The following is a 22,863-nucleotide window of genomic DNA, read 5'->3' on the forward strand; positions in this document are numbered from 1 at the left end:
TTTTAATGTTTATTTATTTTTGAGACAGAGAGAGACAGAGCATGAGCGGAGGAGGGGCAGAGAGAGAGGGAGACACAGAATCCGAAGCGGGCTCCAGGCTCCGAGCTGTCAGCACGGAGCCCGACGTGGGGCTCGAACTCACGAGCCGTGAGATCACGACCTGAGCCGAAGTCGGACGCTCGACCGACTGAGCCCCCCAGGCGCCCCTGATTTATGTTATTTTTTAAAAAGTCCGCTGGTTAGGAAGTGGGAGTGTGGTGCTTAACACAGCGGCTGTGAGTCAGGTGGGCTGGAAGCCGTTTCTCGTGTGTAGGGCTGGTCACTTGTCCCTGGTGCTGGGGCTCAGCATCGGCTCTGCGGCCTTGGAGCCAGCCCTCTGTCCGCAGTCCCCTGTGGCCTCGTCCCCTCCCGAGGCCATTCTGCGGGAGCCTCACATCGGGCTCTCAAAACGGCTTCACCTTCTTCCTTGCTGTCCCTGCAGACCCGTTCTGTCCGTTGGCAAGATGGTCAGTTACTTCAGTGTTCTTTCTCTTATGTTACTTGGTGCGGTGGGGAATGTCCAGCAGATACGGAGGTAGACAGAGGGCATGCTGAACCCAGGTGCCCGTCACCCAGCCCGACAGCGACCAGCTCATCGCCACCTAAGTGTCATCTGTACCTGCACACACTTCTAGTCCTTCCCGTAGTTGCATGTTTTAAAAGCGCAGTTGCGGGGCGCCTGGGGGGCTCAGTCGGTCGGGGTTCCCGCTTCCGCTGAGGTCACGGTCTCGTGGTTCTTGAGTTCGAGCTCCATGTCGGGCTCACCGCTGTGAGCACGGAGCCCACTTCTGATCGTCTGTTCCCCTGTCTCTCTGTCCCTCCCCCACTCGTATTCGCTCAAAAATAAACGTTGAAAGAAAGATTAGGAGAATTATAAAAATTTGGAATATAGTGGGCGTACGAGAGCCACACACAAGTAAGGTACACGTTCTGACGGGCGTGGACGTGTCCACCCATGCCCAAGGCAGCCTCGGGAGCGGGCATCTCCGTCGCCTGTGCGGGCTCCCTCGTGTCCTCTGACCTGCGTCCCCCCACCGCTGTCCCCAGGCAGCCCTGAGCTGCGTTCTGCCTCTGCAGGTTACTTTGCGTGTTCTAGAATTTTACGTACATGGACTTGGTCAGTAGTGCTGTTGTTTTCTCCTGACTCCTTTCAGCACACGATTTTCAGGTGGTCGTGTTTCCTCTTTGTTTCTGAGGAGTTTTCCCTCGGAGGATAGACCGCAGTTTGTTGACGACTGCGTTCGGGTCCTGTTGGACTCTGGTGATTATGAACAAAGCCATCGTGAACATCCACATGGGGGTCTCGTGTGGACGTGTCTTTGGTTCTTTTGGGCAAATACCCGGGAGTGGGGTTACCGGGTTTTATGACAACTTTCTCGAAGAGGAACTGCCGAGGTGTTTTCCAAAGGGATCCGCCTGCTTTGCACCCACACCACCAGCTCAGGAACCTCTGTGTAGCCCCCAGTGCACAGCCTGTGGTGTTGCTGTGGGTTGGTTTTGCAGTTTCTGATTTGAGCTGTGTAGTGGTACTTTATTGTGTGTGCGTGTGTGTGTGTGTGTGTGTGTTTCAGTGTTTGTTTATTTAGACAGAGCTCAAGCAGGAGAGGGGCAGAGAGAGAGAGGGAGAGAGAGAATCCCAAGCAGGCTCCACACTGTCAGCACAGAGCCTGACACGGGGCTTGAACCCACGTACCGTGAGATCATGACCTGAGCTGAAACCAAGAGTTGGATGCTTAACCAACTGAGCCACTCAGGTGCCCCTCATTGTGGTTTCAATTTGCATTTTCCTAATAACTAATAATGTTCGTCTTTCGCCCATTTTTAAGAACTGATTTTTTTCTCACTATTGAATTTTGAGCATTCTTTTTAAAAAACATATATATTTTTTTAACATGTATTCACCTTGAGATAGAGACAGAGTGTGAGATAGAGACAGAGAATCCAAAGTAGGCTCCAGGCTCTGAGCAGTCAGCACAGAGCCCGACGCAGGGCTCGAACTCAGGACTGCGAGATCATGACCTGAGCTTAAGTTGGACACTTAACCGACTGACTGAGCCACCCAGGCTCCCCAATAGCTTAATTTTTAATAAAAGTTCGACTTGTTCACATTTTTCTTTCATAAGTTGTGTTTTTTGCCTCTTAAGAAATATTTGCCTAAATATTGCCTAAATATTTGCTCTTGAGCTCACAAGGGCTTTCTTGTATGTTTTCTAGAAGTTTTACAGTTTAGGTTTTCTTTTTAAATCTTTTCATCCATCTTGAGGGAATTTTTACATGTGGTACAGTGTATGAGTTGAAAGTTTATTATTTTGCATGTGGATGTCCACTGGTTCCAGCACCATTGTTAATGACACTGTCCTTTCTCTATGAAATACCCTTGTCGCCTTTGCAAAAGTCAGTTGACAGTGTAGGAGTTGGTTTATTTATAGACTTGGTTCTGTTTCACTGACCCCCATGTGTGTCCTTTGGCCAAAGAAGACCTTGGTTACTTAGCTGTATAGTAAGTGTTGGAAGTGGGTAGAGTAATTTCTCTCTTTGTCTTCTTTTAAAACATTGTTTTGGTTATTCTACCTCCTTTGCATTTCCATGTACATTTTATCTTAAAGTTTGTTTTCATTTATTTGAGAGAGTAAGTGGGAGAGGGGTTAGAGAGAGAGGGAGAGACAGAATCCCAAGCAGAATCAGCACGGAGCCCGACGTGGGGCTCGAACTCACGAACCGTGAAATCATGACCTGAGCCAAAGTCAAGAGTTGGACACGTAACCGACTGAGCCACCCAGGTGCCCCACATTTCCATATAAATTTTAGAATCAGCTTGTTGGTTTTTGCATAGTTTTGTTAGGAATTGCATTGAATCGATAGGTCGTTTGGAAAGATTTGCTGTTGCATTTTCCAGTATTGGGTCTTTCAATCCATGAACATGGTATATCTTTCTACTTACTTAGGTCTTTCCGTGTTTCTCTAACAGCCCTCTGTTATTTTAGTGTGGGGTCGTGGACACCTTTTGTTAGATTTGTTCTCAGGCAGTTAAGCTTTGGGCACCACTGTAAATGGGATTCTGTGTTAAATTTTATTTTCCAGTTACCTGCTGCTCATAAGAAAGAACACAATTGATTTTCATACATTAACCATGATCTTTTGCTAAATTTATTGATTCTGGTACTTGATTGGTAGATTTATTAGGATTTGCTGTAAGAAATAATTATATCATCTCTGAGTAGGGACAGTTTTACTTCTTCCTTTCAGTCTTCACGATTTTATCTCTTTTCCTTGGTCTTATTGAGGTGACTAGGCCCTTCAGCCTTTCCTCACGGAGATGACGTAAGCTGTAGGTTTTTCACAGATGCGCTGTATGAATTTGAGGAAATTCCTTACTATTCCTGATGTTGTTTTTACTAGGTGCGCCCACAGCATTGTAGTTATGTTGAAAGAAACAGTCTGTCACTTTTAGGAGGAATGCTGACGTATTTGTGAGGGACACACTGGTAACATTTGTGGCCTGCTTCTGAATAATGTGGAACAGGTGTGGAAAACGGTTGTGACAAAAAGCGTCCATTCCTGGTAGGAGCCTCAGTGCCGCGAGAGGCACCCGGCCTCTGATTCTGCCTTACTGTGGAGTGACGTTAGGCTTGACCACCCGGTTGAGGTGGCGTCCACCAGGCTTCTCTGGGGTGTAGTTACCGTTTCCCCCTTTCTAATTAATACATACCTCGGGTGAGGTCCTGGGGAACTATGCAGAGATCACGGTTCCACTTGGACTTCCTCACCACAGGTGGACCTCACCTGCCGCCACTGCTGACTGCTGTTGTGTTCTAGGCCTCATCCTCTCCTCGGCTGTTAATCAGAACTCCGTTTTCATGTTTCATCCCATGAGCTGTGATGCACTCCTGCTGTTACAACCTTGTTTCACATTGTTCCTGTGCTGGCCACCGAGGGCTCTCCGGTTCGTCCCGTGTCCCTTTGGCATGCCCCCTGCCTTCCTGAGCACATCCTTGTTTTCTAGAACCACAGATGCTCTGGAGTCACCTGAAATCTCCCATGTTCCAAACCTTGGAATCAGCAACATCTCTGAGGAGCTCTGGTTTCTTTCTCTTTTTTTTTTAAATTGTTTTTTTAACCTTTATTCATTTTTGAGAGACAGAGCATGTGCAGGGAAGGGGCAGAGAGGACACAGAATCCGAAGCAGGCTCCAGGCTCTAAGCCATCAGCACAGAGTCCAGTGAGGGACTTGAACTCACGAACCGCGAGATCATGACCTGAGCCGAAGTCAGACGCTCAACCGACTGAGCCACCCAGGTGCCCCTGGTTTCTTTTATGACAGAATAGTTTGTGCTGCCTTTTTTCTTTTTAATGTTTTTTTAAAAATTTTTTTAATGTTTATTTTTTGAGAGAGAGATAGAGTGTGAGCAGGGGAGGAGCAGAGAGAGAGAGAGACACAGAATCCGAAGCAGGCTCCAGGCTCCGAGCTGTCGGCACAGAGCCCGACGCGGGGCTTGAACCCACAAACCGTGAGATCATGACCTGAGCCGGTTGGACGCTTAACCGACTGAGCCCCCCAGGTGCCTCTTTTTATGTTTATTTTTGAGAGAGAGAGAGACAGAGAGACAGACAGAGCTTGAGCAGGGGAGGGGCAGAGAGAGGGAGACACAGAATTTGAAGAAGGCTCCAGGCTCTGAGCTGTCGGGAGGCCCATGCCAGGCCTGAAACCCCAAACCATGAGATCATGACCAGAGCCAGAGTTGGACACCTAACTGACTGAGCTACCCAGACGCCCCAGTGCTGTTTTTTGAGATTGAGTTGTTTGCGTTGTCCTTGCTGAGTTGTGAGAATTCTTGACATATTCTGGCTGTGAGTGCCTCGTGAGATACTTCATTACACATAGTGTAGCTGCTTGTGGTTTTAATGGCATCTTGACTGGTGGAAGTTTTCAGTGTATCAGATTTTTTTTAAGGTTTATTTATTTATTTTGAGAGAGAGAGAGGGAGAGAGTGCACGCAAGCAGGGTAGGAGCAGGGAGAGAGAGGGAGGGAGAGAGAATCCCAAGCAGGCTCCATGCTGTCAGCGCAGAGCCTGACGCGGGGCTTGAACCCGTGATCCGTGAGATCATGACCTGAGCTGAAGTCAAGGGTTGGACGCTTAACTGACTGAGCCCGCTAGGCGCCCTGTGTGTCAATTTTACAACCAGGTCGTCTGCTTCTCCAAAAGTTGGTGGGCTTGCACTGGGCACTACTCTGGAGTTGGTGGTTCAGTTTTGGGGGAAGGGCCATTTTAACAATGTGGAGTCTTCTGTGAGCAGAGTTTCCCTTTTCTCGTCTTTACGTTTGCTCAGCAGTGTCTTACAGTTGTCAGTGTGGAGGTCTTACAAATCTTTCATTAAAGTTATTCCTGGGGGAGGGGGGCGTCTGGGTGGCTCAGTCGGTTAAGCGGCTGACTCTTGATTTCAGCTCAGGTCATGATCTCAGGGTTGTGAGTTCGAGCCCCACATCGGGCTCTGTGCTGGCAGGTTGGAGCCTCCGTGGGATTCTCTCTCTCCCTGTCTCTCTACCCCTCCTGAGCACACACTCTCCCTCTCTGCCCCTCCCCTGCTCGTGAGTTCACTCTCTTTCTCTCTCAAAATAAATAAGTAAACATTAAAAAACAATCATCCCTGGGTATTTAGCTTTTACTGGTATTTTAAACGGCATTAAAAAATTTCATTTCAAAATTCTTTGTTGCTGACATATGCAAATAGACTTCATTTTTGCCCATTGACCCCATGTCTTCTGACCTTGCTCAATCCACCTGAGTTCTAGAAGTTCCTATGTAAATTCCTTAGGTTAGTCTGTGTGTTAAATTGTGTGCCTGTGAATAGAGATGTTTTGTTGTTGCGTTTCTAGTCTTTGTGCTGTTTTTTTTTTCCTGCCCTGTGCTGCTGGCCGGAGTCTGTACTGAGTACTGGAGGGAAGTGTCTTTCAACTGTCCCTGCCCTTCTGGGGTCCTCAGTGTCGCACCGCCCGTCTGGTGGCCGCTGCAGGGTGCACACCTTCCTGTACCCTCGGGTCTCCTGACATCAACCACGTGTGCTGCCGAACGGACTGCGCCACGGAGAGGTTGCTCCCTGGGTCTGAGAGAGCACGGGGTAGTTGATGCTTGGAGGTGGGCGTGCCCCGCTGGCCCTGGGGACTGTGAGCCTGAGGGGGTCTTGTGGGGAGGGACAGAGGGGGGAGAGAGAGGGAGAGAGAGAGAATGGATGGATCCCTCCCAAGCGGGCTCCATGCTGACTGTGGAGCCCGATTCGGGGCTGGAGCCCACGACCCTGGGATGGTGACCTGAGCTGAGATCAGGAGTCAGGTGCTCAGTTGACTGACACGGCTTGCTAACCTGTCGGCTAATATTTGTAGAGGATTTTTGTGTCTGCCTTCATGAGGGAAATTGGCCCGTCGATTTCCTTTTTCTACCCGGAGTTTGCTTTACGAGGCTTTGTCTCCCTCTGGTTTGGGCACCGGGGTAAGGCCAGCCTCATTGGTGTCACTTGTTCTTACGCGTGTCAGGTCTTGGTTATTTGTGTGTTTCAAGGAATTTGTTCATTTCACGTCAGTTTGAAATCATAACGTTGGTGTTTTGTAAGGTCTACAGCAGTGACTTCTCCCTTGACTTTCTGTCAGCGTTGCATCATGATTCAACAAGGGTCGTATCTTAGGGTTCGTTGGTGTATTTTTGTGCCCCTTTTAATCTGTAGGCTCCCCCTGTTTGTTGAAGAAACCCCCTTGTCTTGCGATCAGTTAACTCGTGAGATAATAGTTGCCTTTAGGAGCCTCTGGGTGGCTCAGTCTGACTCTGGATGTCCGCTCAGATCGTGATCTCATGGTTCATGAGGTCGAGCCCTGCTCTGTCGGCGTGGAGCCTGCTTGGGATTCTCTCTGTCCCTCTCTCTCTCTGTTCCTGCCCCTACCCCGCTCATTCTCTCTCAAAATAAACAAACAAACTTAAGAGAAAAATAGTTGCCTTTAACCCTCAGTCCACCCGCTGCCTTTCAAGCTCTGACCTGAGCAGGCCCGCTTCCAGGCTCCGTCGCGAGTGAGCCCAGTTACCACCCCCCCCCCCCCCGTAGGCGACACCGACTGAAGCCACGGAAGCGTGTGTGTCACAACCTCGTCCTTAACGTTACGCGATTTGTTCTGAAGTGATGCCTCCCTTTCCTTTTGTGCATTTTGAGTTCGGTAATGAGAATTTGTTCTTGTTTTTGTCTTCAGTATTCGGGAGTAAACCGTGTTTAAGACCGTTGAGAGTGGAAAATAGACAATGGGAACGCTCTTCACCGCTGTGTCTACACTTGTGTTTCAGGTGGGTCTGCGAAGAGATCCCGGACCTCAAGCTCGCTATGGAGAACTACGTTTTAATCGACTACGACACCAAAAGGTGAGCCGAGCTCTGCCGAGCGGTCCGCCCGCCTGCGCGGGGCGCAGACTGGCTCTTCTCTGGTCTGAGACTCCCTGTCAGGGTTGGCTGGCGCCTCCGTGAGGTTTTGTTGGAGGGAAACGTTGATCAGACACCGGAGGACGAGATTGGGAGGGGCGCGTTGCGGGCGCTGCCCCTGCCGTGAGCGGGGCCGGCCCCGGCTGGCGGGCACTGCCTTCTCTGCGGCCACCACCGCCGGCGGCGCCTCAGCACGGGCCTCCCCGGCCTCGGGTGCCGCCCGGCTCCAGGCAGGGTCTCTGGGGTTCACCCTCTGGCAGCTTCTGGCAGTTTCCCCGCGGGCACATCCGGATGGGGAGAGTCCTGTGGGTGGGGAAGGGCGGGGCCGGCTCTGGAATGCCTGCCTGGAGTTGTTTGTTTCTCTTCTTCCCCACTCCTGCCGCTTCAGCTCTGGGCAGGCTGGAAAGAGGACTGGGTCACCTGCGGGCATGATAGCTGGGCCCCGAGGAGCCCCGAAGCCCCTCGCGGGGCCCGGCATCCCACTGTCGTTGACCTGGCCTCACTCTTCCAGCCTGAGCCAGCCCTGGCCCCGTACCCCGTTCCCTGATCAGCTCAGCATTTGAGAAGCAAGGAAGGGGCTGTGCTCACCCTCCGTCGTCCCGAGCGCTCAGGCCCTGGGCTCTGGCAGCAGGGGCCCGGCTGAGGACTGGGGTGCGCCCCTCCCGATCCCAGGGCGAGGGTGCGGACGGGCGCTGACCCTTGAACAGTAGGCATTTGGCCAGCGAAGCACACCGTCAGAAAAGGGCTGATTGCTCTGTGCCCGGCCAGTGTTTTTAAGGATGGTTTTCCTTCAAGGTGGTTTTCCCTTCCGTGTCCAGGTGGCTTAGGAAAGATTGCGAGTGGACGCTGGGGGGCCGGTCTGGGGCGCGGCCGAGGATGAGGGGCAGGCGGTCGGTGAAGACGCAGGGAGGCCTGGGGCAGGAAGCCCGGGGTGTACACGGTGCGGCCATCGCTTCCCATGCCCTGGGTGTGGAGGCTCCTCTCCCAGGCTCCTGGTGTCCTGCTCGGGGCGGGAAGCCTCCTTGCTCTGTGTGCGTTTTGTGGGTGTTGTAGGAAGAGCCGCTGACTCCCCCTCCGGTTTGGGGCAGACGCTTGGAGCACGTCCTCCCCCCGCACCGCTGACACCAAGCGGGTCTCGTCCTCTGTGGGGCGTCCCGGGCCCTGTCGCAGGCTGAGCAGCGTCCCTGGCCCCACCCTGTCGATGCCGGGGGGGAGCATCCGCAGGTGTCACGCAGTGTCCCCTGGAGGCAGAGTCCGCCCTGGGTGGGGGGTGGGGACGGCTCCTGGGTTAGAGGATTTCACTGAAAGTCATACTTGAAGTAAAAATGGTGGGGTTTGGGAGAGTCTAGTCTCAACGACAGACTCCCAGCCCGGTTGTCCTCAGGCATCTAACACGTGCTACCTATGTCTTGGAAAGTGCTGGAAGCTTTCTGCAGAGGCCGGTGTTGGGCGGTGCCCAGGAGAGTCAGGGGGCCCTTGCTGCCGCCGGGTGGTCCCCAAACCCATCAAGTTAGGGCTGAGGCGGGGGCTGTTTCCGGCCAGGGAAGGAAGACCGTGTGGGGCCGGTGCACAGCCCGGCGGGGCAGTGGGTCCTGCTGGCAGGTCAGATGGGACTGCTGTCCGGCCCCGGGGGCAGCGACGGCCGGCCCGGGTCCTGCCCACAGCGCGACGTGAAGTCTGTGCCGGGCTCCTCACCTCCTCACCTAACGCCTGCTGGGCGCGCCGTTGACCTTGGGTTTGACCCGGGAGCCTCGGCCTCCGCAGGCCGCCCCAAGCACGCGGCACGTGGCCCAAGACTGTCTCAGCCCCAGACTGTTGGCTCAGCCTCGTCGCCCACGCGCGGTTCTCCTGGGGGCCCGAGTCCTCCGCCTGCCCACCGGGGGGCGGGCTGGCTCTGCCTGGCCGTGGGCTGTCCCTCCCGAGAGGCCGGCTGGGCCCCCACGGCTCGTTCCGAGCTCCTCCGTGACCGGAGCCTTTCCCTTGCCTTCCAGCTTCGAGAGCATGCAGAGGCTCTGTGATAAGTACAACCGCGCCATCGACAGCATCCACCAGCTGGTAGGTGGCCTCTGTCCTCCCCCCACGCTCGGCTCCTTGCCTGGGGCCTGTGCTGGGCTGCCCGACCCGGCTGCCCTCACGCTCCCCGGGTGGTTTTAACCACACGCCTCCCAGAGTCTGCAGGCCACCTGGAGCGTGGGCTTCCTTGAGAGGCGTCTGCAGGGGCGCACGAATGTGGCTTGGGTCTGGGGAGCTGCTGTCGGGGGTGGGGTGCGTCCTCGGGCCCTGCGTGCCCAGCGGTGGTCCCCAGGCTCGGGCGCACGCGTACCTTCCCGCTGGCGCCCCGTCTCTGCAGACTGTGACAGGTGGACACGCTGAGGAGCTTCCCGGGGCTTCTCCTGCCCCTCAGCCAGCAGTGTTGTGAGCATCTCCCCGCCCTCCTAGGACATTCTGACTGGGGAGAGGCCTAAGGCTCTGTCCTCGCTTTGCTCACCCACCATGCTGGGGCCTTAGGAGGCCTCACCTGGCAAAGAACAGAGACAGCCGGGCCGGGCCAGGCTGCGGAGGCGGTTCCAAAGAGCGCGTCACTCCTGTTTCCAAGGATGTTCTGCTGTCCGGACAGCGTGGGCTCTTGGTCTGGGTGGGGGCTCTCCGGCAGGAGCCTTGCTGTGGGGGAGGCTGTGGTGGGGTGACAGCCCACTGTGGTGGGGTGTGTGGCCTCTGCCTGCTGACCCCCCTGTGGCACCGGGGCCTGGGACAGGGCAGTCATCCCCGTTAGTAGCAGTGATGGGGGAGGGGGATGCTGAGTCAGTCGAGTATGGTCAGGCCTCGGGCCTCCTGTGCAAAGGGACTGGGGCTCATAGAGGCTTTTCTGGGGTCAGCTGTGTGGCACCCCCACCCCTCTGCCTCAGTTTTGTCCTGGGCAGGAGGCGGGGCCTGAGGTTTGGGCCGGGCCATGCGGCCTCCGGTCCCCCGCACAGTGGTGGCCTGGCTCCCGGCCGCCCTGTGTCTCTAGGTGGGTAGGTCCTCGGGGGTGCTCTGTGCCCCAGTCATGGCTGCAGGTGGCTGAAGGGCAGCTGCTGTGCGTCGGCAGGGGGTGGGCTGTGAGGGGTCAGAGGACCCACTGCCCCTCCGGGCCCAGTTCCTGTCCCCGAGGCAGAGGTCCCGGCCATGGGGCCCTAACAAGGGCCCACAAGGCGCTAGCCCTTTTCGCGGCTCCCGGCCCACTTCTCTGCCCAGCCAGGCTCTCGGGTAAGGGCAGAGCTCTGAGGCCAGGGCTGCGGGGCCCACACAGCTAGCGGCCTCTGTCGTCTCCTGAGGGGTGTGGCGCCCAGGACGACACATGCGTGTGAGCCTTTAGCCGGCTCGGGCGGAGTCCGCGGTGCTGGGAGGACGGTCACTCGTGACGTGCTCCCTTTGACGCCCTAGTGGAAGGGGACCACTCAGCCCATGAAACTGAACACCCGGCCGTCCAACGGGCTCCTGCGGCACATCCTGCAGCAGGTGTATAACCACTCGGTGACGGACCCCGAGAAGCTCAACAACTACGAGCCCTTCTCCCCGGAGGTGTACGGGGAGACCTCCTTTGACCTGGTCGCGCAGATGATCGACGAGATCAAGATGACCGAGGACGACCTGTTTGTGGACCTGGGCAGCGGTGAGTGCGGGCAGCCCGTGCGGGCAGCACGCCGCCTCCCTGGCCCCCGGAGGCAGAGCGGGTGGCTCGGTCACCACCCCCTGCTGCCCGCAGCCCCTCGCGGCAAGCCCCCGTGGCCTCTTGAGACCTGGACGGCTGGGCCTGCGTGCGTGCGGCCCACTCGTCGGGACGCACGGTCCGGAGAGCCTGTCTCTGGTGCGCGGGGCCCTGCGTCAGAGCCCGCCCCCGCCACGCCGTGGCGCCGACGGGGGTGGGCTCGGGTGGCCGGAGCCTTCGGGGTGCTCCCGCGTCTCGTGGAGCCGTGTCTCGCGGATCGCTTAGGTCTCAGGAGAACAGCGTCCTGACGCGGGGGCCGTGCGGTGGCGTGTGTGTGTGAGGCAGTGTGAGCGAGACGGCCGTCCCGTCCGCGGGTGGGGGCTCAGCTCAGGGTCCGTGTCCCTAGAATGTCCTCAGTGACTTGGGAGAGCCTGTGGCCTCTGCCTGCTGACCCCCATGGGCAGCACCAGGGGTAGGTCGCGCCTCTGACCCAGGGGCCGCGCGTCTGTGACAGCGCCTCTCCCTTCCCCCTGTCTCCCTCTCTCTCCCCCTCCCTCCCTCTTGCTCCCTCCCCCTCCCTCTCTGTCTCCCTCCCTCCCTCCCTCCCTCCCTGTTCGTCTCTCTCTCTTCCTCTCTTTCTTTCCCTCTCTTTCTCTCCCTCCTTCTCCTCCCTCTTTTTCCCTCCCTCTTTCTCTTCCTCCCTCCTTCTCTCTCCCTCTCCCCTGCCCCCTCCTCCTCTCTGTCTCTCTGTCTCTCTGTCTCTGTGTTTGTCTCTGAAGGAGTGGGCCAGGTCGTGCTCCAGGTGGCCGCGGCCACCAACTGCAAACATCACTACGGCGTGGAGAAAGCCGACATCCCAGCCAAGTACGCGGAGGTGAGTGACCCTGGAGTAGGGTGCAGGGTCTGGCTCCTGTTGGCCATGACCTGCGGGGCACAGAGAGAGGACAGAACAAGGCGGGTCTCCGTGTGCTCCCCACAGGGCGGCCCGTGCCCTCCAGAGGCGGCTGCCCGAGGAGGGGCCAGTGGGGTTGGGGCAGCGCCTCTGTCTTCGGAAACCCCTTTAGGGTGTGTGGTCCGGACCCGTGGACCCTGCAGGCCCCGGGCTGTCCCGGGGCTGCTTGTCAAAGGGGTCGTGTTGAGGCCTGGTCCACGGGCGGCCCCCCGCTCGTCTCGCGGGGGTAGGAAGGGGCCACGGGGAGCCGCTGACGGCTGTGTGGTCGTTCCCTTGCAGACCATGGACCGAGAGTTCAGGAAGTGGATGAAATGGTATGGAAAAAAGCATGCAGAATACACAGTGAGTGCCATCGCTCCATGCCCCTGCGGCTACCGACCCAGCTCCATTTGTGTGCCTCTTCCTCCCCCTTGACCCGCCGTTCTTCTCCCATCCCGGGACGGGACGCCCTCCCTGCCTGTCCCGGCCCTGCGTGGGGCGCGCGTGTCGTCACCGGAGTGCCGCCTCCCTCTCCGGTCTCTTCCACCCTCTCTGGGCTGCCCGGGGGCTGCGGCCCCTGCGCCTGCCGTCCGAGAACGGGGGCGGCTCTCCTCTCCCCCGGCCGCTGAACGGAGTTCGTCGTGCGTGTGTCTCCAGGCCCCTGCGGGCTCTCGGGGAGCCCTCCTTGGGTGTTGGGCACGTGTCCGTGCCGGCAGCGGTGCGAGGCTGGGCCGTGGGGTGTGGGTGGGACGGCCTCTTCCCTCGCCCGCTGGCCCGCTCTGGGGCACCTTCTCCTTGCCTTCGTGGCGGTACGTGACCCCGCCCGTGAGTCCCTCCTGGCAAGGCTCGGCTTTGGGGCCGCACGCGCCCCCGGCTCTCCCGGCTGCCGCCCCTCGGCCTCCGTTGCTCGGCCCCGCCTGTCGATGCCCAGGCTCCTTGGCCAGGGTTCGAGGCCCCTGGCCTCCGTCTGCCTCCGCCCGGGCACCTGCATCACACCTCGAAATGTGTGTCTGGGCCCGTGACTCCGTCCGTCACTCTCTCTCTTGCCGTGGACACACCGCTGCCCTGTAGTCTCCCCGCACCGGGCTGCCGCGGGGATGGCCCAGACGGAGTGTGTCTAAACCGCATCTTTGACTCCTCCTCTCATCCCAGGTCATCGCCTGCACGTACCCAGAGGTCGAGGCCCCGATCGCTGAGGTCCACTTGGCTCTGCGGTGGGGGCCCCGTTGCCCCTCCGTTCGTGTTCACTTCTTTCCCTCTCCGTAGTCACCGGCCCCAAGCGGGCCGTCGTGGGGTGTGGGCTTTGAGCTGCTCGTGTTAGGGAGTGAGGATTGGTCACGAGATGACAGGCTGGGGCGTGGTGGGGGCTGGAGGCGGGGAGGCTCCCTCTCCCTTAGCACCGCCTGACAGCTGCCGCTTTCCCGCTCGTGCCTCTGCTGCAGCGTGGGAAAGGCACTCCCCAAACCAAGGTCACCCGCCCCTGCTCCTCGGTACCTTCTGGGCGTTCTGGGGAGTTCCGTGTTCCGTGCTTGACGTGTAGAGCTGTGAGGTGTGAGGTCGGCTCCCGGATCCTTTCCGGGCACGCGGGCCCCGTCCTTGCAGTCTGCCCTCGCCCCGGCGCTCTGCCCGTGAGGCGTGTCGCACGCCAGTTGCGTGTTTCTGGCCGTCCGTCCTGTCCCGCTGTCCGCCTCCCTCACCAGCCCGTGCCGTCCGCGTTCCCGTGGCTCTGGACTGCGTCTGCGCCCCCGCAGCGCCCGGCCGTCCCGTGACGTGACGCTTGTCTTTGCCTTGTCCAGATAAACCCGGGAGTCCGTCTGTGGGCGCCCGTCACAGAGCACGCCGGCTCGGGGCCGGGGGGAGCGTGTGCATGTGCACGTTGGGTCGGGAGGAACCAACATCTTGACGGTATTTCCTGCCCTCACACAGGGACTCTCCGTCCGTCTGCTGACTTCTTCGTTGAGGTCGTTCACCAGGGTCTTGTACTGAGCCTCGTGCGGGCGTCCTACACGTTCCGTTAAGGTTATGCCTGAGTCTGTCTGTCTCGGTGCTTACGTGAAGGTCTTTTTAGCCTCCGGTTCCACTTGTTCGTTGCCCGTTGATAGGAAGGCAGCTGACCTTTGTGTGTGGTTTGTTCGCGGGCAGCAATACCCTTACTCCGTGACTGTTGCCGTAACGGCTGGTTAGTTCCAGGATTGTTTGTTGGTTTGTTCTCTGGATTCTTTTGACCCTGTCGTCTGTGAACACAGGCGGTTTTACGCCTTCCTTCTCAACCTGCGTCCCGTAGGTCTGTCTTGCTGGGCACGCCGGCGTGGCGGCAGACGTGTGCAGGACGCTGTCACGAAGAGAGAGCGGCCCCCTTGCCCTGGTCCTGATGGTATCGGGAAAGCTTCGGGTTCCTCGCCGTGGAGACGATGTGCGTTTGCAGGTGTCCCGTGGGCGCCCTTTATCAAGCTGACGTGGTTCTCCTCTGCCTTATTTTGTCGAGAGGCTTCGTCATGGAGGCCCTCTGTGCGTCTGGCGTGAGCCTGTGCTCTTTCTTTGGCCCGTTGACGTGGTGAGCGGAGCCAGCCCTCCCGCCAGGGTGGATCCCACTCGGTCGTGGCGCGCGGTCGTTTCCACACGCTGTGTCGGGTTTCCGGGGCGCTCCCGTGTCCTTGAGAGATATCGACCCATTTTCCTTCCTGTGGAACATCTTTGGTTCTGGTGTCAGGGTGAGGCCGGCCTCGTAGTGGGGAGGTGCCCTTCTGCTCCTTTTGGGCCAGGACTTGCCCATCCTGTCTCCTGGTGGGATTTCTTCCGGAGTTTTCTCCCCTCCGTGAAAGGCGAGCAGTCCAGCCTTCCTCCTGTGCCCCTGTGTCTGAGGTCCCCTGCTGTTTGCTATCCGGGCTGAGTGCGCGGTGGGTCCAGTGGGTCTGTTTCCAGGGAACTTCTTCCCGCACGGTCCCCGTATCTGCTGTTAACGCTGGCTGTGTTCCCAAATGGCTTACCGTTTTCCTAAAGCTGTGACTTCCTAAATTGTTTTATTTCATTTTTGTGTCTTAAAATTTTAGCTTGGAACGCGAACAGGGGAGAGGGACAGAGGGAGAGAGCATCTTAAGGAGGCTCTGCGCTCAGCCTGACCCGGGGCTCCGTCCCACGACCCTGGGATCGTGACCTGAGCCAAAACCGAGAGTCGGACGCTCGTTGACTGAGCTACCGGGTGCCCTAGCTTTTCAAGTTTTCAAACGCTTCCTGTTTCTGGTGACGGGGTCAGGCAGCTGCAGCCCACAGCGTGAAGGTTCCGAGATTTCCCAGAAACGGCTGGCGTTGATCCGTGCACGGCCTCCGGCACTCTGTCCGGAGCCTGGTTTTAGCCTCTGGCGTGTTCCTCACGGCTGGAGTAAGAGACAGGGGTGAGGCTGGGGGCGCTGCGCACCCCGGGCGGGCCTCCGCTCCCCCCACCTCCCCTCTCCGCTTCCTCCCGTCCCCATCCAGAGTCGGTGGCGCGTCAGGGCCTCGTGGCGCAGTGGTTGGCACACAGGAGGGGCTCTCGTTCCTCCCGCACTCGTCAGCCCTGTCGGGGCCCCAGCGAAGGGGCTGGGAATGGAATTTGGCTGGAAGGACGCTGGGGCACGGCCTCGGAGTGGTGCGTGGACCAGCGGCTGGCCGTGCCCCTGGCGTTCTGTTGCCGGCCTCCACGCGGCCCAGCTCCAGCAGGGTGTGGTGGATTTGTGCCGACCGTGAGCGCCCAGATCTGGCGGGAACTTGTGTCCTGGGTCTGGCGAGGCCAGCCTGCCAGCTTTCTGTGGCTTTGACCAGGCGTCCTGGTTGGCGGACGGAGCCCCGCTCCCGTTACTTACGGACTGAACAGGAAACAAAGCCAGTGGGAGTCTAAAAATAGCCCAGTGTGCTTCTCCGAGCCAAGGCTCCCTGGGCGGCCGCCTCGGTCCCCCTCCCGCCACCACAGAGGCGCCGCCCAGCCAGGGTTCACCCTGCCAGCCTCGGCACCCCCAGCCCCACCCCCACCCCCGTCCTGCAGCCCAGCAGCTGCCAGGTGCCGGGCCCCCCTGACCCCCCATGCAGCCCTCCTGTCAGAGCCGCTCCCCCCCCCACCCTTCTGCTTGGCTTCTGTCTGCGCGTCTGTCTGACCTCAGGGCACCCCCTCCGTCCCTTCCGCCTGGGAGGTGCTCTGTCCAGCCCCCGGGGCCCCCATCACACAGTTCATGGTGAGACCCGCCTGCTGCTGGCACCTGGCGGTGGGCCTGGCGCACAGCAGGTGTCGTGCGTTGAGAGTCCGGTACCTGGGGTGCCCGTGGCCTCGTGGAAGTGCCACGTGGGGAAGGTGCCAGAGTCTTTATGGACCGGCCTGTGCCCTCGTGGGCAGGTGCCTCTCTAGGAAGTGTGCGGGGCCTCCCTCTGGGTGCCGGCCGCCCCTCCGGGCCTGTCCGCGTCAGGACGGCCCAGTGCTGCCGGCGGGCAATGCCGTGTGGCCCTCGGGGTGGCTGGGCGCCGTGGTGCCTGCAGCTTCCTCCTTGGCCGGGTCAGCCGGAGCCCCGCGCTGGGCTCACCTCCCCTCTGGTCTTGGTCTGGGTCGAGCTGCTGGCGACCCGGTGCTGCTGAGAGAGAGGATCTGGCCGTCCTGCCGAGCTGCGCTGTGTCCGTCTGTGGGTTGGGCTGCCCACAGTAGGTGGGCTGCAGGTTAGCGAACGTCGAATGACGGAGCATGCAGGGCCACCTGACCTTGGGTGGGGGCAAGCTGGGTCTCTCCGTTCTTGGAAGCAGGCTCTCGTCCCCTCACCGGAGACGTGTTCCTCCAAGAGGAACCAGCAGCCTGGGGTGGGGCTGCGGATCAGTGGTTTCTGGGAAGGGCGGGGAAAGGTGGTCATGGGGACTGAAACCCTCTGCACCTGTGCGTGCCGGGGCCCTCTCACGCGTCTTCCCGTTTCTCTGTAGAAGGAGGTCTCGGGGTCCCCCGGGCAGGGGCGCACGGGAAGGCCACGCACGTCCTTCTGAGCTCTGTTAACTCCGGAGCGCTGGGCCCAGCGGCACGGCCGGCTCAGCTGGTCACTGTGCCCGTCACTGCCCTTGGATGATCGCAGCCCGCCTGTGCCCGGAGCAGGCCTGCAGGGGCTGGGTGGGCAGAGCCTGGACACCGGCTGTTTCCTTGCTTGGAATGTGAGGCCGAAGCTCCACAGTGCTGCTGTGGACGGTGAGCCAGCCTCCGAGGTCAGGGACCTGGCCACGGCAAGAGACACCTGCGGCACCCCTGTCCGTTCCCAGAACCCCACCCTACGGGCAGGGATGTGCCAGGAGGGCCCTCGAGGGTGGGGGTCTTACGGGAGGACCGCCAGGGCTCAGTAGATGGTGGTCCCCAAGCCCCAAGGCTGTGGTTTATACAGAGAAAGGATAGGAAGCAAGATGACCTCCGGGCAAAGGCATGTGGGGCAGGGGTGGGGACACCAGGCCAAGCTCCCAGAATCCTCTCCCGGCGTGTCCCTCAGGATGTGCTTAATTCCCCCAAACCGACACGTGAGGTGTGGTCTCCAGGGGGCGTAGAGACCCAGCGCCCAGGTTCTCACCGGGGGTCGGTCAGCAGGCCCGTCTGCCGGGCTCGGGCGGAGACCCCAGACCCCAGGAGGGGAGCGGGTCCTCGGCGCAAACCTCGTGTCTGCACAGACAGCTCCGGGACACGAGCCCCCTGCCGGCGAGGGTGGTGGGAGCCCCGGAGTCCGGGTCCAGACGCCCCTGAGGGCCGGCCTCATGAGCCGGCCTTGGGGGACGGAGGTGTCAGGCCCGGGTGGGCTCTGTCTTGCACAGGACAGTAAGCACTTCGGACTTGAGCCACTCCTCAGGCCCTCAGGGCTGTCCTTGGGAGTGCAGATCCTGAAAGTTCCACAGGTAGGAAGGGGGTTCAGACACAGGACGACTGGGGTGTGGGCAGCCCCCCAAGGTGCCAGAGCGCGTTAGGGTGGCCGCCCCTTCTTCCCATCCCCCACGCTGTGCGCTGTCACAGCACATCCACCACATGCTGCCCTAGGCGGTCTCCTCGCGTGTGCACCGGAAGACGGGCCTGGGGCCCTGGCTCACGGCCTCATTGCCCTGGGGCAGCAGCACGCAGGACCTTTTCTGCTCGGGTCTCTCTTCCGTCCCTTTGTGAGAGCCTGTGGGGCCGGTGCCCCGTTGGGCTGCTGTCTTCACGAGAAGGGTGGGGGTTCCGGGTCACCTCACCGCATGTGTGGGGGTGCAGGTGAGGGCAGTCACCCCCAACCCTCGGCTTCCATGAGCCCCGCCCTGTCCGTGGATGGGCCTGTTCTGGACGTTTCACCCACGTGGACTCACACCCCGCGTGGCCTCTCGTGTCTGGTTCCCTCCCTGAGCGTCGCGTGTTCGGGGTCCGTCTGCGGGGCGGCGGGGGTGGGCGCCTGGCTCCTGCTCGCGTCTGGGGACCTTCCTGTGTGTGGGGGACACGCTGGTGGACATTTTGGGTTGTTTCCACGGTTTGGCTCTTCTGAATCACTCACGCTGCCGAGATCACGCGTGCCCGGGATCGTGTGTCGATGTGTGTTTTCCATTCTCCGGTGGACACAGAGGAGCGGCGATGACTGTCTTTTCAAAGAGTGATACAGTTAGGCTTCTTGGCTTGTGGAACGCCACGGCTGTGGCCGCGTGGGTCGTCACGAACCGGGTGCTCCCGGGCAGACTTGGGCCCGGAGTCGCCATGTCCTTCTGCCGCGAGCGAGCGGCAGGGAGAGCTGGAGGGAAGGTGCCTCGGGGCCCTTGCAGGCGGACAAGCCGGCGCAAGCCTGGGGTCAGATGGACGCCCCGGGGGGTGTTTGTGTGTTACAGAGAGCAAGCCGTGCGGACGCTGTCACCTGGCGGAGACCTGTGCCCCGGGGCGCTTCCTGAGTGCCTCGCCAGCGGGTGGGAACAGAAGCGGCCGTGCCTCGCGGTCCCGCGGCGTGTCCTCTGGTGTAGCTGGAGCCTCCGGCCCACCGTCTTGTTGTCCTGTGTGTGCCCCGTCCCTGCTCCGGGCCGCTGTGCAGTGACCGACCGTGGGTGGTCCCGTAGCCCCAGGAGCCGCCGTCCCCTCCCCCGTCTCACATCCTCCCCACTTTAGCGACCGCGCTCATCTCATCCTCTCTCCGAGGGCAGGGCGGGCGGGGCGCGACGCCCAGGGAGGCCCCACCAGCCTCGCTCCTGTTCTCTTCCTTCCAGCTGGAAAGAGGCGACTTCCTCTCGGAGGAGTGGAGAGAGCGGATTGCCAACACAAGGTAGGGTCCGGCCGGGCGGGCGCCCCGGGGGAGGGTCCGTGGCCAGGGGGTGCGAGCTGTCTTTCTCTCCCGGCCCCTCACCTACAGCAGAGGGGGGCGGGCGGGGGTGGGGAGGTGGCCGGGCCCCGGCTCCCACTGCCCATCCCCCGCCCTCCGGCCAGCCGTGGGGCTGGCTGTCCGCACCCCTGACCCCTGAGGGCGGCCGGCTGGGATGCTGCAGCGTTGCCCACGGGCCTGCCCTGGGCCCGACACGGGTCTGCGGCCCCTTCTCTGGTCTCCGGCGTGTGGGTCTCCTGGGACACAAGTCAGCCTTGCCAGCAGCAGCCACTGTCTGGGGGACCTGGCAGTGTGGCCTCTCTGCCTTTCCTGCAGGCTTACCGCCTGCCGCCCTGTGTTCCCCAGCGTCTGAGCCTGGGGGCCAGGTAGAAGGCGGGGGGTGGGGGGGGGGGCGGCTCTTTGCAGAGTGTGTCCCTTTGTGGCGCTCCTGTGACAAGTCCCCCAACTGTGCTGGGTCTGCTCTGGTCTCCCTGCCAGCCCAGTCTTCCCTCTTTTCCTGAGCCCCTTGTGCCGACCCCATGAGCATCCCCATCGGTAGGGATGTGAGGGCTCTCCAGCGGAGAGGAAGCCCCATCCTCACCGAGAGCTGGCTAGCAGCATCCAGGCCCAGGGGTCCCGTCTCTGGTTGCGCTGGCGATGTGAGAGCTCATGGCGAGCACACCGCCCCCCTGGGCCTCGCCGCCCCTGGGCCTGTGGGAGAGCAGGACGGGCCTTGGGCCCGCAGAGCATCCCCTGACGTGCCCCAGGCGCTCTGCTTCTGGGCCCCCTCCCCAGCAGCCCCCTTATCGTTAGGGCGTCTGCCCCTGCTTTGCCTGGCCTCAGTGAGCTTCTGGTGGCTTCTGAGACATGAGAGGGTGGCTGCCTTCAGAGCACCCTTCTTCGGTCAGGGCTTATCGCACCCAGCTCTCTCGTCGGGGCTCAGTCTCTCAGCCCCCAGGGACGCCTTTGCCCCGGCCTAAAGTCCCACCCGCCCTCTTTCCATGCGGCGCTGTGGGGGGAGCACCCTGGGCGCTTCTGCATCTTTAATGCCCGTTGGGTGTGCTGTCTGTTCTCGCCCTGCTCAGGCTCCCCAGGACCATTCTGCTACTGGGTGCAGTGACGGTTTCCAGGCTTTTTTTTTTTTTTTTTTTTTTTAATATTTATTTTTCGGGAGAGTGTAAGCAGGGGAGGGGCAGAGAGAGGGGGACAGAGCTGTCAGCACAGAGCCCGACGTGGGGCTTGTGAACCGTGAGATCATGACCTGAGCCAAAGTCAGACGCTAAACCGACTGAGCCACACAGGTGCCCCAGGTTTCCAGGCTTTTTAATTTTAAACTATCAAGACTTAAATCGAGCAGCGAGGGGACGGCCATCGGCCCTCTCTCTGTCTTCCGTCACGTTCCGGTGAGGAAGTAAACTCCCTGTCCGCAGTTCTGGCGGCTGTGCCCAGTTCTCGCTGTGGCGTAGTTTTTACCTGGAGGCCCTTAGGTAGGGAGACAGGAGCCACACGACCACGCACAGAGCCGAGTTACTCGTGGGCTCAGATGAGCCAGCGGCATGCTGCTCGTAGAGCGCGGCCGTCAGAGTTCCTCTCGTGGGCGAGAGCCGGGCCTGGGCGGGTGTGGGGCGGCGTGTCCGGGCCAGGCACGCGGGAGAACGGAGAAGGGACGAGCCACACCCTCCCTGGGGACGACTTCGCTTCTGGTCCCACGGGTCCTCTCCTGCTGCCTCTGTGTCCTCACGCCTCTGTCCCCAGGGGACGTCTCTGCGGTCCTGTTTCGGCCCCAGGGGCCTCCTCCTGGCGAGCAGGTGTCCACCTTTCCTCCAGGGAAGCGGGCAGCCTGGTTGTCGAGCCAGCAGCAAGCCGGGCTCAGCGTCCCGGCCCGCGGGCCCCGGTCGCACCCCCCCCGCCCCCGGGCTGGGGCGCTGGTGGAGGAGGCCATGGCACGGTGTGCCCCAGAGTGCTGTGCGCGTGCGCGGATGGAGCCTTCGTTGTACTCAACTGGAATATTATTTTGCAGTGTTATATTTGTGAATAACTTTGCCTTTGGTCCTGAGGTGGATCACCAGCTGAAGGAGCGGTTTGCGAACATGAAGGAAGGTGAGGCGCTCCCCGTAACCCTGCCCTGCGTCGCCCCACGCCCGGTCTGTCTGTGGATCTGGCACCGGTTGTGGGCCTTGGAGCCCTTATCCGTGCCCGTCAGCCTCAGGAGCGGGGTTCCGCTGATCGGACCCGGGTGGGCGGCCAGACTGACGAGCGGGCCCCAGGCCGTGCGGTTACGTTCCCGTTTCGCGTAGACACCGAGTGACTTCTCTGTACGAGGATGTCCCCGCTTCTGCTGCAGGATCGCTCGGTCCGTGCCTGAAACTCAGATTTGACTGGCGTCCCCGTTTTATCTGCTGGCCCCGACCTGGGGTGGTGAGGGCACTGGGGCCGTCCAGACTGGCCCCTTTGCTCTTCCTGGGTTTTCCTTGTGGCTGGGCCCATCGCCGCCCGGCTGCCTCCGCCTTCCGTTCCCGGGGTGGGGAGGAGGGACGGCCCCTTCGCTGAGCTGCTCGGCACGGCTGTGGGGGAGGCCGCACTCTTGTTCTCAAGCCGGACGTGTGCCTAGGGTCGTGTTTCCCTCGTGCCCGTGAAGGCTTCTAGGTTTGCAGCTGTGTTGGTGCTTTGGTGGCGTGTGAGGCCCTCCACTGTGTCTGGCCTGAGCCGCCTGGGGAAGAGTGTGTGTTTTCTGAATCTCGGCAAGCTGAGAGTCAAGGCCGCGTGCCGAGGTGCAGCCTCTTGGCAGCCTCACGGCCGCTTCACGGCCTGGCACAGCCAGCCGCTCCCTCCGGGGGAGCACCTGGGAACGGCCGTCCCGAGTGGCGGCCCGAGGAGCCTGTGCCGTGGGGCCGCGCGCCCCGCCCGCACGCCTTCTGTGGCTACGGGACGAGGGAAGGAGGCTCCCTCCGGCTCTTGGCTTCTGGCCCCGGGAGTGCGGTCGGGGCCCGCTCAGGCCGCAGGTGGCCCAGGTTAGGTGTCTCTTCTCCCTCCGCCGTGCCAGGGGTTTCCTGGTGTGCTTGGAATGTCAGACGGACGAGAACATCCGGTGTAGAATCTTCTCAATAGGTGGGAGTCAGCTGGTTTGTTTGGACACCAGTTCGGCCTTCGTAAGTGCCAGTGGGCCACACAGCATGTTGTGCTCGGACTCGGAGCGTGGGAGAGAGGACCCAGCGAGCTCCCGGAGGGAGGTAGAAACGCCAGCACGCTTGTGGGCTGTAGGTGGCCCTGGGCACCCCGTGGGCCACGGCGGGTCCTCCTGTCTGTCTCCGTGGATGGGGGCCATGTCGCCTGGCCGTTTGCTCTCCTCGGTGTGCGGCCTCCTGCCTGTTTCTCGTCCGTCCTCAGTGACCCAAGAGTCGAGGTCGTACCTGTTTCTCCCCGTGGAGAAAGTCAGGTCAGTTGGGCCGAGCCCTGTGACGCGC

The 22,863-nt window shown here is 60.6% G+C and overlaps 1 protein-coding gene across 3 annotated transcripts in view; it reads left to right on the plus strand.

The window, feature by feature from the left end:
- DOT1L (DOT1 like histone lysine methyltransferase) overlaps positions 1 to 22,863 on the plus strand; it is a 60,653-nt gene that overhangs the window by 17,916 nt on the left and 19,874 nt on the right. For all 3 annotated transcript variants that reach the window (XM_042927865.1, XM_042927866.1, XM_042927867.1), the window contains exons 3-9: positions 7,363 to 7,437; positions 9,486 to 9,549; positions 10,918 to 11,146; positions 11,962 to 12,056; positions 12,414 to 12,476; positions 19,308 to 19,363; positions 21,420 to 21,499. In XM_042927865.1, coding sequence (XP_042783799.1) covers positions 7,363 to 7,437; positions 9,486 to 9,549; positions 10,918 to 11,146; positions 11,962 to 12,056; positions 12,414 to 12,476; positions 19,308 to 19,363; positions 21,420 to 21,499 — 662 coding nt within the window. The remainder of the gene's footprint in view (positions 1 to 7,362; positions 7,438 to 9,485; positions 9,550 to 10,917; positions 11,147 to 11,961; positions 12,057 to 12,413; positions 12,477 to 19,307; positions 19,364 to 21,419; positions 21,500 to 22,863) is intronic.

Source organism: Panthera leo, chromosome A2 (assembly GCF_018350215.1).
Source record: "Panthera leo isolate Ple1 chromosome A2, P.leo_Ple1_pat1.1, whole genome shotgun sequence".
In the NCBI taxonomy this organism is placed as follows: Eukaryota; Metazoa; Chordata; class Mammalia; order Carnivora; family Felidae; genus Panthera; species Panthera leo.